The sequence below is a fragment of the Ciconia boyciana genome, chromosome 5 (genome assembly GCF_034638445.1).
Source record: "Ciconia boyciana chromosome 5, ASM3463844v1, whole genome shotgun sequence".
Lineage (NCBI taxonomy): Eukaryota > Metazoa > Chordata > Aves > Ciconiiformes > Ciconiidae > Ciconia > Ciconia boyciana.
In genome coordinates this window covers 11185485-11202616 of record NC_132938.1, presented here as the reverse complement: position 1 = coordinate 11202616, position 17132 = coordinate 11185485, and the positions used below count along the sequence as shown (strand labels likewise).

Sequence of the window (17132 nt, the reverse complement as noted above, 5' to 3'; positions counted from 1 at the left end):
TATTATACCAGTGCATTAATTATCTTTCCTTTTCAGTTCTTGCAGAGGAGCTTTGCATTTTATCTGAAGTAAGAATGTGAGAAGTCCTAAACTGGACACTGGAACAACAGATTCCTCCCCATCTAAAGGGGTATCTTAGCTACTAGGCTACAGAAACTAGCTTCAACTTGCTTGCTTTCATTTTGACCCCACGAATCTCATGGTCCCATAAAGTGACAAAGCTACTAACAGAGAAGGGAACAGACAGAAGTTCCTAACTTTTTGGAGCTAGAAGTCCTCTACGGGATTTAGGCGTTAGCATTTACACAATGAGAGCCTTGATGCTGCCTGTAACCTCAAAGCTCTGTATCATTTTCCCTCTGCAAACAACAAAATATTTATATCATCTGAACATTAACCACTTTGCCTTATCTCTTGCATGAGGCAAGCCATAAAATTTCACTACCTTAATTTTGCTCTGTGTCCAATAGCAACAGTTGACTAAACATCTTCTGGAGAGCCACAGGGCAATGTTCAGTCAGGACTCCACATAGTCACATTTTTACTGAACACCAGGGTTGAAGCCTGCAGAAATCTACACAGTAGAACAGACACTCTGATATGAAGCTGCCTGTATGACAAAAGCAGCACAGCTGGTTCTGCAAACTCCACTTTGAATGAGACTCGCATTTATATTTCTACAAAAGGTTTCAAACAACTTTTAGAAGACAGGTTCCATTTGTACTTACAGAAGCCGCACCTGGTACCCCCTTCAAAGATGAATCCATTTGGGACAGCTCCATACCGACGCAGATCTGAGAGCTTCCATTGCCCCATGACACTAGGAGGAAGGTCTTTTACAAGGACGAGAATGTCATTGCAGAAATGTAGGGTAGCAGGCCCGCTCTCTAGTTTAGTGCCAGGTGCTACAAAAACTTGAAATCTATGAACTATCAGATAAGGAAGAAAAAAAAATTACTATAGAAAATAGAAGTATGGTACCATGACTTATGTGACATAAGTCATTCTGTTCAACTGTGGTAGGCGGACCAACCCCTGCCCACACCACGAGGCTCTAACATAAAGATTCTAAGTAGAGCCCAGACAGCCCCATGTGAGTAGCTATAAACTCATTACTCTCTCTTATGCGAGTTTAGGATTGGGAAAAAAAAAAAACACACACATATCTTGGCTTAATGCTATAACTGATTAAGTTGTAATGCTACATTAATTTATCTTAAGTCTTCCAGGCTACTCCCTATCTCAAAATAGTCAGTTATCCAGCCCAAACTTCAGTTACCTCTTCCATCCTTGCATCACTACATGGGTTTCTTTCTGTCTCCTCCTCTAAACAGCCTGTGCCTCTCCTTTCCTACATGCATGCACACACACATGCATAACACACAGCCCAAGGAGCCCAAAAGCCAAGACTCAAAGAACTAGGCAAGTTCTAACCAGAGCTCTGTCACTGACTCATTTGCAACCTTTAATAAACTGCTTCACTCCTTCCCTAGCAGTAAAATGGGGAAAATTACATTTTCCCACCTTTGTGAATCTTTTGGGAGTTGGTGATGGTAGATGCCCAGACATTTAAAATAACTGGGAAATTAAGTCATTCGTAGGTAATAAACACTCTTAGATGTCAGTTAATTCTCATATTTCACAGCCTAAACTTCAAAAGAGTGGGGGGAAAAAAGGAAACACCTGTCTCATTCAAGTTTACAAAACTCAGGTTAAAATCCCAAGTTCAGCATGCCCTATATTGCAAGGGTCCTTATCTAAAGTAGCAGCTGTTCTAGGTTGGTCTCCCATCTTCTCCTCCAGAGCTGTTGCATTCTGAATAATAAGCTATTGGGAGCACTTCAAGTGCTCAAATCTCACAGTGTTTCAAAGGGAGCAATTTAAGTGAGAAAGCACCCAATTCTCAAACAACTGTTTTGACCTCCACTACTCGTCTAGTTTCTTTCATCTTGTGATTAGACAAAAAAAAGAAAAAAAATCTGTCTTGGCACAGAGAAGCATCAGGACTGTTACATTTCCAGTCAGAGGTTTTCAGTGGAGCATTTATCAAGAAGCACACAGATTTAGCTTTTGGTTATCCATCAAATATCATACAAACAGCTACCTGCCTATGAAATCTACAGGGTAACTCCCAGGCAGTCTCACTTCTTACAACCACTCTTCCCTGTTTCTTGCCTACACGTCTTCAAGCATCATGAATTTCAGCTAGGTCTGAGTCTTGCTTCTCATCTAAATACTTGCTATATTCTTAGTTACCATCTTAGCTGTAAGTCAACTCCTCATCTATGACGTGCATTTGGTAAGTTCCCTAAGGCTCCAGCGGAATTAGCCACAAAGTCATTCGAGTGAAATGTGCAAGGAGACAGAGATAGATCTAACTAACCACAGCTCTACTTACAGCTTTGCCAGTAGTACTGCTAGGGAGCAAATCAATAGTCACATGATAGCCCCTTTTGAGCACGCAGTTGTTACACAACCTGCTTAAACATAAACTATGAAAAAGATACCAAAACCATCTTGACAAATAATGTTCAGTAAGGAATCTTTAATATCATTTGGACCCCTCTGCCCAGTACTTTGCTGGCAATTAAACCGTGGGAGCAGAAGCATCACAGTTCGTTCTGCCTCCTAAATGAGGAATGGAGCACACTCTTCACACAATCAGTTGCAAGTTACAACAGCTGCTGAAAACAAAGAGCTGCAGCTCAGATTCTAGGCCACTGTTAAAAAAAACAGCGTATCCAAATCTGAACAAAGCCAATGTAGAGTAAAAAACAGATCTGGACATGAAGCTTTTGCCATATGCTGCTTTCCTGGTAAATCGTAAATTTTTTTCCAAATGCGTCCCAAGCCACCTACTTCCCTTCTCTGAAAAAAAAAAAAAAGATACATAGCTGAATACACTCATGAAGAAAAGGTAGAATCATAGAATCGTTTAGGTTAGAAGAGATGTTTAAGATCATTGAGTCCAACCATTAACCTAGCACTGCCAAGTCCACCACTAAACCATGCCCCTAAGCACCACATCTACTCGTCCTTTAAATACCTCCAGGGATGGTGACTCCACCACTTCCCTGGGCAGCCTGTTCCAATGCTTGACAACCCTTTCCGTGAAGAAATTTTTCCTAATATCCAATCTAAACCTCCCCTAAATGGCGCAACTTGAAGCCATTTCCTCTCATCCTATCGCTTGTTACTTAGGAGAAGAGACTGACACCCACCTCTCTACAGCCTCCTTTCAGGTAGGTGTAGAGAGCAATAAGGTCTCCCCTCAGACTCCCTTTCTCCAGGCTAAACAACCCCAGTTCCCTCAGCCGCTCCCCATCAGGCTTGTGCTCTAGACCCTTCACCAGCTTCGTTGCCCTTCTCTGGACACGCTCCAGCACCTCAATGTCTTTCTTGTAGTGAGAGGCCCAAAACTGAACACAGGATTCGAGGCGTGGTCTCACCAGTGCCGAGTACAGGGGAATGATCACTTCCCTAGTCCTGCTGGCCACACTATTTCTGATACAAAATGGTACTATTCTAGTACTATTTAAGTTCCTCATTTTCTTTAGCTAATCTTTTCCTCTTTACAGCTATTCACTGACCTGTAGTATGCTCACTTCCTCAGAATGAGCTGTGGGCTCAAGCACTCTTCTCACACCAGACTTATACCTCAACTCACTTAATTCCACTGTTTTCTCCAATCCTGGTTCTTTTATTCCAGGAATCACATCCACATCATCTGCTAAAAACAGAGAGAAAACACTGGGAACTACAGTGTAGACATCTCCATTCTGTGGTCTTAATTCAAGAACAGCTTCAATTCCTTTCACTTTTTTTTTTCCTCCCCAGACTCTGAGGTCATCTGTCCTTAGTCTATTTTTATCATCCAGCCACCTTACTTCCAAGGCACACAAAGGCATCCTTACTACGCTTTAAGAAAAAACACCAATCTCCATCCTCTCTTCATAAAAGTTTCCATTTCTATTTCTGTTTAGTCAAACTAGATTCACTTTAATTTGGCTTCCTTCTCCTAACTGAACCTGCACTGAAAGATAAAATCCTGAACAAATTTTCTATACTCTGCTCTGTCCTCCTTCCCCTGAGCTTTTTTTGCAATTAACATCCTACAAATTATTGCCAGTTCAACCAATTATATTTGTCCTCTTACTTCTTCATTTCTTCACCTCCACACACACTCTCTCTCCCACTCCACCTTTACTCCATGGCTGCATATATCTTCATCCAATAGGCTCTATTCCTACCTCACTCGCAGCTTTCCTTTAAAAAACTCTTTGCTGCTTCTGCATTTCCTCCTTTCACAACCATAACCCTCACACCCAGATTGAGATTAAATACTCTCTCCATCCCAGCACTGCACTAGTGCAAGATCATGAAAACCAGACATAGATCCCAAATCTAGTAAAGAAATAGAAATGGAACACAATACAGCTATATCAAAGTGTACCAACTACTCCAGCTACTCATGCCTATATTGTTCAGAAACTCCCTCTAACCCTTGCCCTTATGCAAGGCTTCACAGCTTGATAGCTCCAAGTGGTACATCCATACATCTCTCTTCTTATGCTTCTATATTTTATTACTGTAAAATTCCCAGACCATCTTTCTGTGCATGTACTGCAAAGGAACGAGTCCACAAATGGAACAGATGGCAAAGCATATGTAACAAATGATTAAGATGGCTAATGTGTGTATCTCCCACACACCTACCCTCCTTCCCCAGTTATGACTAAACAAACATAAGACAGATACTATGGATTACCAATATTATCACTCCTTGTTCACCACGATACATTTTAGAGCTGCTAACCAAGAAAATAAAATAAAAGGACATATAAGAGTGAAGTTAGCTGGAAAGACTGTGTCTGATGTCACTCCTTATTGCAAGATGTCTCTTCCTGAAAGGGGACACTAGCAGCAATAAGGATTATCAATGCAACAGTTAGTAGGCAGCTCAGAAAACTGGGACTGAACTAGCCACGTTCTACTCAGGACTCTGCTTCTCTTAATTCAGGCTCTCTCTGAACCCTGTTGTCAAAATCCCCAAGTAAATTGCAGGACCAGAAGTAGAAGCCTGATCACTTTGCTTCAAAGCTACATGCTTTCAGTTGAAAGCTTTCATGCTTTCAAAAAACTGAGTTAAGAGCTGTCATAGTTAGGCATCAGTACTGGGCAGTACTGTAATCAAACCTATCATAAGGGACACCTGCTTTAAGATGTAAGGGGAAGACCACTCTCTTAACTCTCAAATCAGCAACAGTCTTTTCCTTAACTGTACTTTGTTATGTGCATTTTAGCTATGCTTTTCTTTGCCCCCTCCCCCCCCCCTCCCAAAAAAAAAGGTGTGAGAAGACAAAGGTTACCTTCCCCCAAACTGTAGCGGATTCGTACATCCCACGCATACATTGTTTCCTTGTTCTCAAATCCCAGCATCACAACTTGAGAGAGACAGATGATTGCAAGCGTGTGATTCAAGCCCTCATAGGAGAGACCGGGATCCAAGCCACAGATGTCTTCTAAGGTCATGCTGCTCCTCTCCTTATGCCCTTTCGCTCGTTCAGATTTATCCTTGTACACGAGCATGAGCAAACAGTCTAAAAGAAGCAAAACTGTCAGAGATGATGAGGCAGAACATAGAATATAACACATTTCTCAGTACTCTGCTGCAGTACAAAGGTGCTTTAGACAACTGCAGGGTCAGTCTGATCAAGTCAATGTAAGAACTCAGTTTCCTTTTCCCACCACCCCCCCCCCAGATACTTTGCAGTCCTTGTTTTCAGGGAGCAAACATTGCAGGCATGTTTCAAGGGTAATCTGCAGGCTCAGAAACAAGGAGGCAAGTAAAAAGTCTTTCCTATTTTACTTTTCAAAAATCCAGGGGTTTTTCAGATACTCTCCCAAGTCTGGAAAGGACCAACTCATTAATTCTGAACGTTAGGAGTTACACTATGATAGCTGTTCACATTACAAACACTAAGGACCGAGAGGCTATTGTCATCTCTATTTCCATTAGAACATACTGAACCACAAATGAAATTCTTACAGTAGTTCACAGATTACTCAACTACTAAATGGCGAGCAGACTGCACTGCCAGATTGTTAGTGTCAGCTCAGGTTTCCTAGCTAAATGTTACACAGTAGCCATTGCTAAATAATCATTATGTGCCACACCTTTTTTTTTTTTTTTAAAATATTTGCTTGTGTCACCATTTGTTTTTAACCCCTTCCTAGAGGTGTTTATTACACAGTAACTATGCACCGGAAGAAAGTAATTCAAGTGCCACGGTCCCATGGGAAAAGCACATTTCACAAGCAAACCCAAAAGACAAGAAAAAGAGGACAGACCTCTCCCACCTTTTACGTTTATAGTAAGAGCACTCCTCTTCCCCCAGGTTCCTTTCCTATCACACAGCACTCAGTTGTAAATGAAATTAATGGTCAATATCAAAGTTGCAACATCCACAGCTTAAGCTGACCTACATACCACAAAGGAGAAAGCCCGCTATGCACCATTTTATGAATGTTGGGGTGTGGTGCTCTGAGCCCTGGCGAGGTGCCTTGTGGCTCTCAGATGGGAAAAGGACTGGCAAATCTCCAAAGAGGTGAAAAATGACTGAAAGACTGAACCGTCTGCTAACTAAAGTGGAGCTTTGCATGGACTCCCAATTGTTTTCATGCACCTGTTAGCAAAAACAGCTGCAACTATGCTATTCAAGCATTCTGCAATACAGTTGTATGTCTGAAGAAAGAACAGCTATGGTTTACAGACCAAGAAAAGCAAATCACTGGGGGCTTTTTCTGGTAAACCTGGCTAATTTAACTAGAACAAAAATACTAGTTTTGATGAATAAGCTACATTATCGGTCACTAAGTTTCCAAATCAAGCTCCCTCATTTTCCCCTTCAGACTTGGCTTACTCATGTTAGAAATCCAGGCCATATTCACATGTCTAGATACTAGCTCTAGGATCAACAAATGCCCATTCACACAGAGATGTTTAACAGATTCAGCCAAGATACCGGCATTTAAGACACTAACACACAACTGCAACAACTCAAGTAACAGAGTTAGGTCTGAAGAGCTTCAATTGCTAAGAAACCTTCAGTCTGCCACCAACAACCTAGAAAACATGCCATAATCCATTCTGCAGCAATGCAGGTTCACATTTTCTAAGCGTAGGCAACGTTTAGCCCTGGAAAGATACACCTTTGGGCCCATGTGTTTTCCCTGTTAGGAAGCAATGGGGAAACCTGAAACCTACTTTTCCTTCTCCAGCAGTGAAACATCAACTCTGAACAACGTTTTCAATTTCCCCTTCAGAAGCACGGAAATGATTTTTTTAATTCAAAATGTCATTTTATTTTTAAATTGAAGTGATATTTTATGTCAAAACACTGATCAAGAATAACTACCGAGCTTACAATGCCGGCTTTTTTTACAGCCACCAATCGCCCTGAAGAAATAATAATTTTCAAAAAAAAAAAAAAATTGCATTTTAAACAGGAACCAAAACCAAATAGCTGTGCCTTGAAAAGTCACCTTTCCCGACGGCTTTAGGCAGTGCTTGATATTAAGCTACTTAAAACCCTCGCTCCGACGCCGGACACAGCGCACGGGCACCGGGGGCAGCCCGACGGACAAACGCTACAGCCGGGCGCCGGCCGGAGGGTCTCCGCGTCACCGCCCAGGCTGCCGCAGCCCCGGGGCCTACAACCGCCCCGGGGCCTACAACCGCCCCGGGGCCTACAACCGCCCCGCCGGCCGCCCGCCGCCTCCGCCGAGGAAAGAGCCGTCCCGCGCCGTCAAGGGCCGCCAGCCCGAGGCCGTGAGGAGACGCGAAGCCCGGCAGCTCCTCTCCGCGCTCGCCCCCGCGTTCTTTACACCTCGGGGGGGGACTCCGGCAATAGCCGCCTCCTACTTTTGGCCACCTGTCCCGTTGCCAGATAATGTATTCCCCCCTCCCCTGATTAAAAAGAAGAAAAAAAAAAAAAAAACAAAGAGGAAGGAGCAGCGACGGCTAGAGGAGAGCCCCACCGAGGGTGATCTCCAGCGGCAGCTGACCTCGAAGGGAGCCCTGTAAACCCCCGGGCCCCCAAACCCTGTCCCCCCAGCGCCGGGCGGAGGAGGGAGGGACGCCCGGCGCCTGCCTCCCCCTCACAGAACGGGCCCCCCTCTTACCTGCCACCGGGGAGGGCTTGCGCAACACCAGCCACCTACTCTTCCACTGCAACGAGAGGCAAAAGGAGAGGGTTAGCCAGGGCCGGAGGAGGGAAGAGCGGGCTCTCTCCCCTCCTGGGGAGGGGGGCGTCGGTCGGGGACCCCTGGCCCCGGCCCGCCGCGGGGCCGGGCCGCAGGGGCGCCGGGAGCGGGGACCTTTTTTCCATCTCTCAACTTGACGTGACCCTCCACCACCACGGAATCCGTCATCTTCAGTCATGATTCCGGACAGCTGCGCCCGGCTCGCTGCTCCCTCCCCGCGCTCTGGCCGAGGGGTCACTTTCAAAATAGCTTTATTAGGGCCCCGCACAGGCACAGGCAGCGACGCGGGCGAGCGGCCAGCGCGGCCCGGCCCTCCCCGGCGCCCCCCGCCCCACCGGGCAGGGGGACAGGCAGGGGCCGGGGCGGCTCCAGCTGAGGGGAAAGGGGGTCCCGGGAAGCTTTCCGCTGGCTCTTTATTCATGTGTTTTATTGTGGCGTTGCGGTTTTTTAATTTTTTTTTTTTTCTCCAGGGCATCAGTAGCGGGAGGCGCGAGCCGGGGCACCCGGGGGGCGGCAGCCCCGCGCGGGCCGCCTCAGCGGATCTCCTCCGGGCGCGACCCCGGGAAGCGCCGAGCGCCGGCCCCCCCGATCCCGCTCCGGGCTTTGCGGCTGACCGCCGAGGCAGCCGGCGGCGGCGGGAAAGCCCGGACCGGACCGCTTTCGCTCCCCGTCTCCGCGGAGCGGGGCCTGGCGCCGGCGGGCCGGAACGCCCCCTTCCTCCCTCCCCCGAACCAGCGGCTTCCTTATAACGCCCAAATTTCTCCTTCAAAACCTGTAATTACTGCTTCCCTTGGCTCCCAGGAGACGTACAGCCAACTACCCCAGATAAAAATACTCTTTTTTTTTTTTTTTCCTTCTTCTTTGCAATGCAACTGTCACCAGATAACCCCACTTACAGCAAACCCAGAGCAGCTACAATTAATAGAATAAGATGTGTTGATGATGTCCTCAGATGTATTTCAATGAGCAATGGACTAATTAGAGTCCATTATTCTAAAAATACTCCTCCTGCATCTTATTTGATGGTAATTAGTTCTTCAGCTTTTTTTAAACAGCACCACAGCACATTTTTCTTTCAATAGCATAATAGAAGGGTTTTTTAGATGTTTGCGTTTATTTCTTCCCTTTGAATCGGTCAGTTTGCATGGAATAACATATAATTTAATAAAACCATCTTTAAGTGTGTTTCATAATGAATTAAGGACGTGTTTGTTCAACGGGCTTTGCATTCTAATCCAATTTCAATATAAATGTTAGGAAAAATATCAGATACAAGTTCACAAATAAGTTTAAGTTGGATTTGCATTTTAACCAGAGGAATAAGCACTTAAAGGGAGGAGAAAAATATGGAGGATGAGTTTCCATGGGGTAATGCTCAACAGAGAGGCAGGAGGCAGAAGGTGCCGGGGTGTCCCATAGGAATGTGACCAACGTCAGGGGTGTGAGAGGTCAGGCAAGGACCTCTCACTTGACCTGGACATTTCCTTGCCACCCCTAGTCTGGGTTTGTGGATTTAATACAGTGCTAGTCACCATACCTCAGATGCTCAAATGACGAAATTTAGTTCCACCAAATCAATGCAGTAACAGTAGACAAACAGGCTGCTTTGAAAGCCACAGATTAATTTTAATGCATTCAAAGTATGACAGTATTGACTGAAGATTTGTCATTTAGACCACTGAGGGCAGAAAATTTCACTTGTGGACATTCAATATATTTAAAAAAAAAATGTTTGATTGATTGTATTGGTGCTGCTATATACTGATATAAGCAGGATAGATTTTGAAAACAGGACAGCTAAAAAACTCTACACAAATTGTCAGAAACACCAGTCTAACACCTTTCCTATCAAACAGGCACCTTCTTTACAGCAAGGGAGGACTGAGAGAATATATATAACATGAAACTACCAGATTAAAAGCATGCACAGCGTGGATGGATATTAATTTCAAAGTGAAACTGGAGTCACAGGACATATACGGACATTCAGAATGGCATAAGCTTTGTGTGGAAACCTGTTCCAAATGAATCCCTTCCAAAGGAGAGTAAATAGTTCCTTCATGCTGGTTTAGTACTTGTCTTTCAGCAGCAGGTACAGTTAGTCTTGTTACACAGTCGCAGTCATTTCACGGAGTTAAGCAAGCCAGACTCATACCGCAAACGGCCAGAAAGGCAAACCCAGGCAACAAGAGTCTTCAGCTTGTTTTGGAATCAAGACCCCAGAGGTGGATCTCAGTTTTTTAAGCTAGTGTTTAGTGCTTCAGAGAAACGAACTAAAGACTTTGATCTTAGTATTCACAGCATTCATAGCTGAAAATTGTATCTAAGCTCTTACATCTGCCTACTGGAAATTTTGTGCGACACGTATAAAACTGGGAGCACCACCAGCTGAAATTGATCCTTATGCAAGGCTTTTCAGATGCCTTCCAGCACAGAGAAGTGTTATTTCATTTTTCCACCAGCTCTCAACATGTTTAAGAACCTACAGAGGGATTCAAAGATTTAATTGTGACTTCATACATAACAGACTAGGTCCAAGAAACGGAGGGCAAACATTTTTATTAAACAGCTTACATCATTTATCTAGATTAGCATTGTTATATATTTGTACTTACACAAATTCAGGTTTTGGTTCTTTTTCCTTACAAAGTTTCTTTTAACTGCCAAAATCATTCACCACAACTAAGAAACCCATAAAGACGCTGCCAGTACTATAAAACAAAACACATATCTGAGTACCCAGGCACCACTTTAAAAATCTATATCTTAAAGCACAGCTTTGCTGAAACACTTAAGAGAATTCAAAAACATTCACTATCAGAGAAGAAATACATTTCACATCAACACTTCCAAATGTACACATCTGACATGGCTAAAGGTTCCCAGTATTAAAAAAAAGTTGTAATTTTCCATTCTTATTTATCAGACTAGATTTTTTTTGTTTAATCATTTTCTGCCTTTTTTGGTTACTTAGCTGAGCCCACAGCCTCTGAACAGTTATATATTGTAATAATTTCTTTGATTGTTCCCATAACAATTCCATAGACCATGACAGCAAAGCCTGTGGTTTATGATATCACCAACTCCCAAGGAAAATGTCAAGCTGCTCCCCAAGCCATCCAGTTTAAAAATCTGTTAACAGAAACCTCCTTTCTGAATTATCTAAACAGTTGAACAACTTGTTAGTACAAAACCTAAGACATCTTCAAAACACTGTCAAATTTAAGAAACGTTTAGGCATTTATCATCAAGGTGAAGTATTTCCACTGCTATCCGCAGGGTGAGGAGCAGCTCACAGTCTGCAAAAGTCCTAACTGCATCAGCCTGAAGTCAGATGCAATGACTTCCAACGTTTTTCAGCAAGAAACTTTGTGCTCTCAAGAGGTTTTGCATTAACCTTGCTGGAAAATTGCACACCAGATTCAGCAGAGCTCTGAAGGATGTTCCTAATTTTATGTCAGGGGAACATAAAAACGTGCTTACACGTTTGGTTGAATCAAAACCTAAACCCTCGTTTTTTTCCCCAGAACTGGTTTGTTGCAGTTAGCTGAGGAGCAGCTTCATCCACCTTGCTCTGCTCGTGTCTCTTGACCTGAACTTCAAGAGATCACTTCTGGGGCAGGGGGGAATTTCATTTTTGGTGCTCCTCTTGTTTATTCTTTATCTCACCTGAGAATACAAGAACAATGTTGTTACAGGTTGGTTTGGGGGATGACCACTCCACCAGAAACTGCACAAACACATTCAAACAACTTTTTATGTAATCCACCAAGCAGACAAACATTTGTAGACTTTGGTGCACTGTCTCAACATGTTTGTTGTATTAAGCCAAATAAAGACAGTCTCGTATATTGAGCAATCCACAACCCTAAAATTCTAGATCAAGGATGCTGACATCAGATGGAGTAGGCCTACTTTTGGTGGTCTGGTTTGGAATTGCTAAGAATTACCATGACAGTTTTCATACTAGCTTTATGCTACTTTAATGAAACCAAAAGACTCCTGAACACTGCTTCAAATGTTAGCACATTTAACTGTTCAACTAGTTTTACGGGGGGCTATTTTCTCGTTAATCCAGTTTACATAGTTTGTCATTCGTGTATATACTCCAGGTTTGTTGACTCTGCCACAGCCATCTCCCCAGCTGATAACTCCATAGAGGTAAGAGATTTCATTTTTCTCACAGGCCAGAGGTCCACCAGAATCTCCCTGTGTTAAAAGTAAGGAAAGATTACCTATTTTGATAGAAAGCAGTCGGAAAAAGATCAGTTTGGGAAAGTCCCAAATTAAGAATGTTTACAGGTGAGATTTAAACTAAAAAAAATTAATATGGAAGCAGTGGTCTACTGAAGTTTCATCGTAGAAACCTTTTTTTTAATCATACTCACCTCTAATATGATGGTTTGTTTTTTTTTTTTTAATTCCACATTAAACAGAAGTACCCAAATATCAGATCTCGTTTAAAAGAATTGAAATTATTTCAGATGCAGACACCTACTGAAGAGCACGGACGATTTGGGTCACTTTCAGTGGGAGTAAGCAAGATTTTGAGGCTTACGCTACGTCATAACATGGGCTCTGCATGGATGGATATTTGGAGAGTTTCTCAATGCAGTTTATTGCAAATGTCAGAGATCATGAAAGTTTTCAAAGAAAGGTGTTGCATACATACATGCTTTTTCATGTGACTATGGGATGCTATAATTTTATGTGGCATATGGGGTTTTTGCATCTGTTGAATTTGATGCTACTGAGCATTTACCTTGACATTAAAACCATAAACCAAAAATAAGACCAAACTAATGTTTGATGACACACTACAGCAAGGATGAATTTGGAACACTTCTACTTACTTAAAAGCTTGCAAGCATTCAGGAAATGGGTTTATTATTATTATTATTATTCTTAGATTGACTTTCTACAGAAATGAAAATGTTAGAAATTAAAAGAAAAATATAAATTAGTAAACAGTACTGCTGAAAGGACCCACCCTTCTGGTTATTTGAGACTAAGGAGAAATATATTTTTTCCTATTTAAAAAGGAAAATCCTTGAGAGCACAGTAGGTAGGAAAATTGTGTTGCCTTTATACTAGGAGATTTCTGTGATAAATGAGGGACATCAGATGAAGTCTTATATCTGAGATCAATTTACTTCTCAGAACTTTGGTATCAGTGCACTGATCAAAAAAAAAAAAAGTTTCCAGGAAAATCTTTAAAAAATAATCAAGCAGAACATATTATCTACTTGATGTTTCTTGGTCTTGAAATGTTTTTATACATAGACATGCTTTATAGGTTAATTTCCTAAGCATACGTTAAGAAAACTCGAAGGTCAGCTACATTTGTTGTGACATTAAGAGGTCTACACTATTTCTCCTTAGGCTGCACTACAAGTCTGCCAACAGGAAAAAAAAAAAAGAATTATCGATTCACAAATAATGATTTCAAGTCATGAGCACTGTTCTTCAGCAACATCTGTGACTCTAAATCACTGTTTCTCAGACTTTGCAATTCTCTCCAGACTACTTGTCTTTGTGCAGCTCCTCTCTCCTTCCCTCCGCTTTCTTCTTTCTCCTTCTCATTCCTGATCAATTCTTTTTCCAGGGCAGGGAGCAAGAACCAGCTACAGTGCTGCGTCTTGTATTTGCACTTCCTGGGTAAGGCAAGGAAAACTGAGCAAGCAAGGTAGTTTCTAGTTCTCTGGCTAGTATGAACACTTGCAGCCAATACCTACAATCAGTTCTCAGCCCTGGCCTGGAAACCTTGAGCCACTGCTGGCTGCTGCCATTTCACTCTGGACACCTTTCTGTGGACACCTTTATGGTCTCTACAGGGGTTGCAGCACACAGTATACATGATATTCTTTGCTTTACTTAATCTCACTGCCAACTATTAGCTATGTGCTGCCCATTCCGAAATTTATGCTAATAGAGCATAACCCTCCTCCTTCAAAATGAACTGAAGATAAAATCTGAAGGTTTATGTAAGGAATAGTCTGATCCTTCATTTAAAATATAGTCTCATCTATCACCACAACAATTCTGCATCCTTATTCAGAGCCAAGGTGTGACATAATTCAAAAAGGCATGCAAAGTAGTAAGAGCATGAGGTCATTCCACGAAGGACAGAAGTCAGGAAACAGTTTCCAATTGACTGATATTCTACACCATTAAATCCCATCCGCTATAATAACCTCAGCTCCTTCCTCCTCCAAACCTCACCACTGCTCCCCACCTCCTACCCAGGTATCCTTAATTCCATCAGGCAAGAGGCAGCAGCTCAGGGATTTGGCTCCACACAGGTACATGCTGGTTGGCCTGCCAGTGCGTCCCTGCCAGCTGGTCAGCAAACCATTGCCATCACGCCGCAAGCTCAGCCAGGAGCTAAAGCAACTCACCCTCCAGTGCGTAGCCACTGCCTTTTATGAAGGCAGGAGGAATATAACACCCTGGAGGTTTTTTGCCCTTCTGTAGAACTTATTTGACATTGAACAGGTTAAAAAATGAAGGTGGAAGCAAACAGTGCAGTCACATAAGTTTCTTTTTTTCTTTAGGAACATTTCTTTTCTTTAGGAACATTGTAATGTCAAAAGTAAGCACTGTAACACTGCAATGTTTCTGGCAATAATATACATTTATATTCTCTGCCTAGAGATGACTCACACATTACCTGACAAGCATCAGATTTGCTATCGAAGTAGCCAGCACAGAACATATTTTCAGTGATTTCTGTTCCATAAATTTCAGGGCTTTTGCACTTCTCCTCAGGAACAATTGGAACCAGTGTTTCTTGCAGGACATTTGAATAACCAGTTATATCTTAAAAAAAAATTCCCAGAGAGGAAAAGACAGTAATTTTTATAGAATGTGAAGATCTTAACATGGAAATACAATGCACAATACAACATATAAACACACTTAACACATCTCAGTCATATTCATGTTGTGGATCTCTTTAAAAGATAATTTTTCTAGTGATCACATCACTTTCTACTCCTCCAGTGAGACCCCTTGCCCTTTAAAATAACAGTATGCCATGTCCAGACATCAATCCACTTTGGGTTCTCTCATTTCCTAGAGACTCAGGAACGCTCCCCCAGCACTCCTGTCCTCTCCTCTTTCCACGATATTAAATCATTAATTTATCAAAGGCTCCATTTGCTCACACTAAATCTCTTACCAAAATGAGGCAGCCAGCTCCCCCATTCTTCTCAGCTATCCACATAGGTCTCTGCTACCTCCACATCAAAGCAGCATGGCCAAGCCTCATAATCCTGAAATTCCTCATCTGAAAGGATGGGATGGATTTTTCCACCTTTCTCAAGCTGGATGTAAGCACTTCTTAGCCCAAAGTCTATCTGGCCCTCTCCTGTAGATGTTTCCAAAGTTTCTTGCTGGCAAAGGTAAAGATCTCCTCTATCATGGACTAGTAAGTTGATTGTGTTTGGTTTACAGTCTTTGATATCTACCTTGAGAAACCAGGGGTAGGATTCACTCGACTAAGGTGTCAAGTTGTTGGCACCTAAAACTAAGCTACTTGCTCCCCTTCCAGTCCATGGAGATCTAGCTAGCTCACAGCTCATCTCATCCTAAAATAGACGCAAACATTTGGTCAAGGGAACCACACTCCAAATTCCAAGGACTATAAAGGAAGTTCAGGATGACTATTTCAGATGTAAATGTTGTAAACATCTAAAAGTAGATTAAAAGAATCCCACCAGAAGTCCCTTGGAAAATATTTTACCAAACTATCAGTTGTATAACATATACTTGAGCATTATGTTTTAATTATCATCAGTTTTTTCTACAGGTATCAACTGCCATTTTACTCACTCTCATGTCTGTGTCCCCATCCAGAAATCTGACACTTGAACTGACTAGGGAAAAAGGTGTTACTTTCCGGCAAGCAGATGGGCTGAACAAACTGGGACTTGACGGCACAACGTTGGCCATTCTTCTTCAGCTTAATCAAAGCTGCAGAACAGAAAATATAGGAGGAATAAAGTGACTGTTCCCTTTCTTTAATGGGATTGGCAGCAATGGGTCTCAGATACAACTTTAATTATCCCCTAAGCCTCTCTTAATTAAGATATTTCAATCGAAGACAGACAGACTCATCTCAACAGCACCTGATTTCAAAGAAAATTGAAGGCTGAAACATTCAGCTACTCCCCTTGTGGGAATATTTATTTTATGCTGCATTCACTGAGCAGATTTTCCTGCACTGCCTTTGTAGAGAACGGGGAAGATAGAAAATACATATGCCTCCTCCCACCTTAAAGTTAAATAACAGTGACATATCCACAACTTTCAGCTGAAATAAGTGGGATGTGCAAGTGCTCACTGCTTCTGAAAGTCTGGCCACCTGCCTAACTCCAATTTGATTTAAAAAATTAATTACTGCAATAGCTGGTGTATTTTGTGCTCTGTGTTATCACTGAGTTCAGCAAAATTCAAGACCTTGAAAATTAAGGAATAAAAAATCAGGATATTTCAAAACCAAGCTTCTGAAAGGTACAAAGAATTACACAAGCTACACAACCTTTACTATCCCCTTGTGGGGCTGAAAACAGCATAAATATGGAGCTGTGCAGCATCATGAACTTGATACTGAAAGAAGATGTCAAAAGTAGCAGAAACATTGGTTCCCCTGTAGCAAGCCTCCTGTGTTTGGGTGTAGAGCAACAGAGGGGGGCTTTGTGCTTGGTGTAACAAGGGCAGCATGTTGGGTTTGGGCACACTACTCAAAGAGGACAGAGCTGAGGTAACATGGACACAGCTATTAAAGCTTTACATCTCGCCTTTTGGAAGCTCCAGGTTCTCTGAGCACTGTTGTGTGGAAAGCAAGAGATCCCACTGGATAGTCT

At 42.6% G+C, this 17132-nt stretch overlaps 2 protein-coding genes across 2 annotated transcripts in view; both read right to left on the bottom strand.

Annotated features, from left to right (window-relative positions):
• Positions 1-8433, bottom strand: part of DOK7 (docking protein 7) — a 68799-nt gene extending 60366 nt beyond the window's left edge. Inside the window, exons 1-4 of the mRNA XM_072862580.1 lie at positions 8380-8433; positions 8185-8230; positions 5370-5615; positions 729-929 (exon numbers count right to left, since the gene is read on the bottom strand). Of these exons, the coding sequence (XP_072718681.1) occupies positions 729-929; positions 5370-5615; positions 8185-8230; positions 8380-8433 (547 nt within the window). The remainder of the gene's footprint in view (positions 1-728; positions 930-5369; positions 5616-8184; positions 8231-8379) is intronic.
• Positions 8434-12303: 3870 nt separating this feature from the next.
• Positions 12304-17132, bottom strand: part of HGFAC (HGF activator) — a 42136-nt gene continuing 37307 nt past the window's right edge. Inside the window, exons 12-14 of the mRNA XM_072862744.1 lie at positions 16099-16239; positions 14936-15084; positions 12304-12474 (exon numbers count right to left, since the gene is read on the bottom strand). Coding sequence (XP_072718845.1) covers positions 12304-12474; positions 14936-15084; positions 16099-16239 — 461 coding nt within the window. The remainder of the gene's footprint in view (positions 12475-14935; positions 15085-16098; positions 16240-17132) is intronic.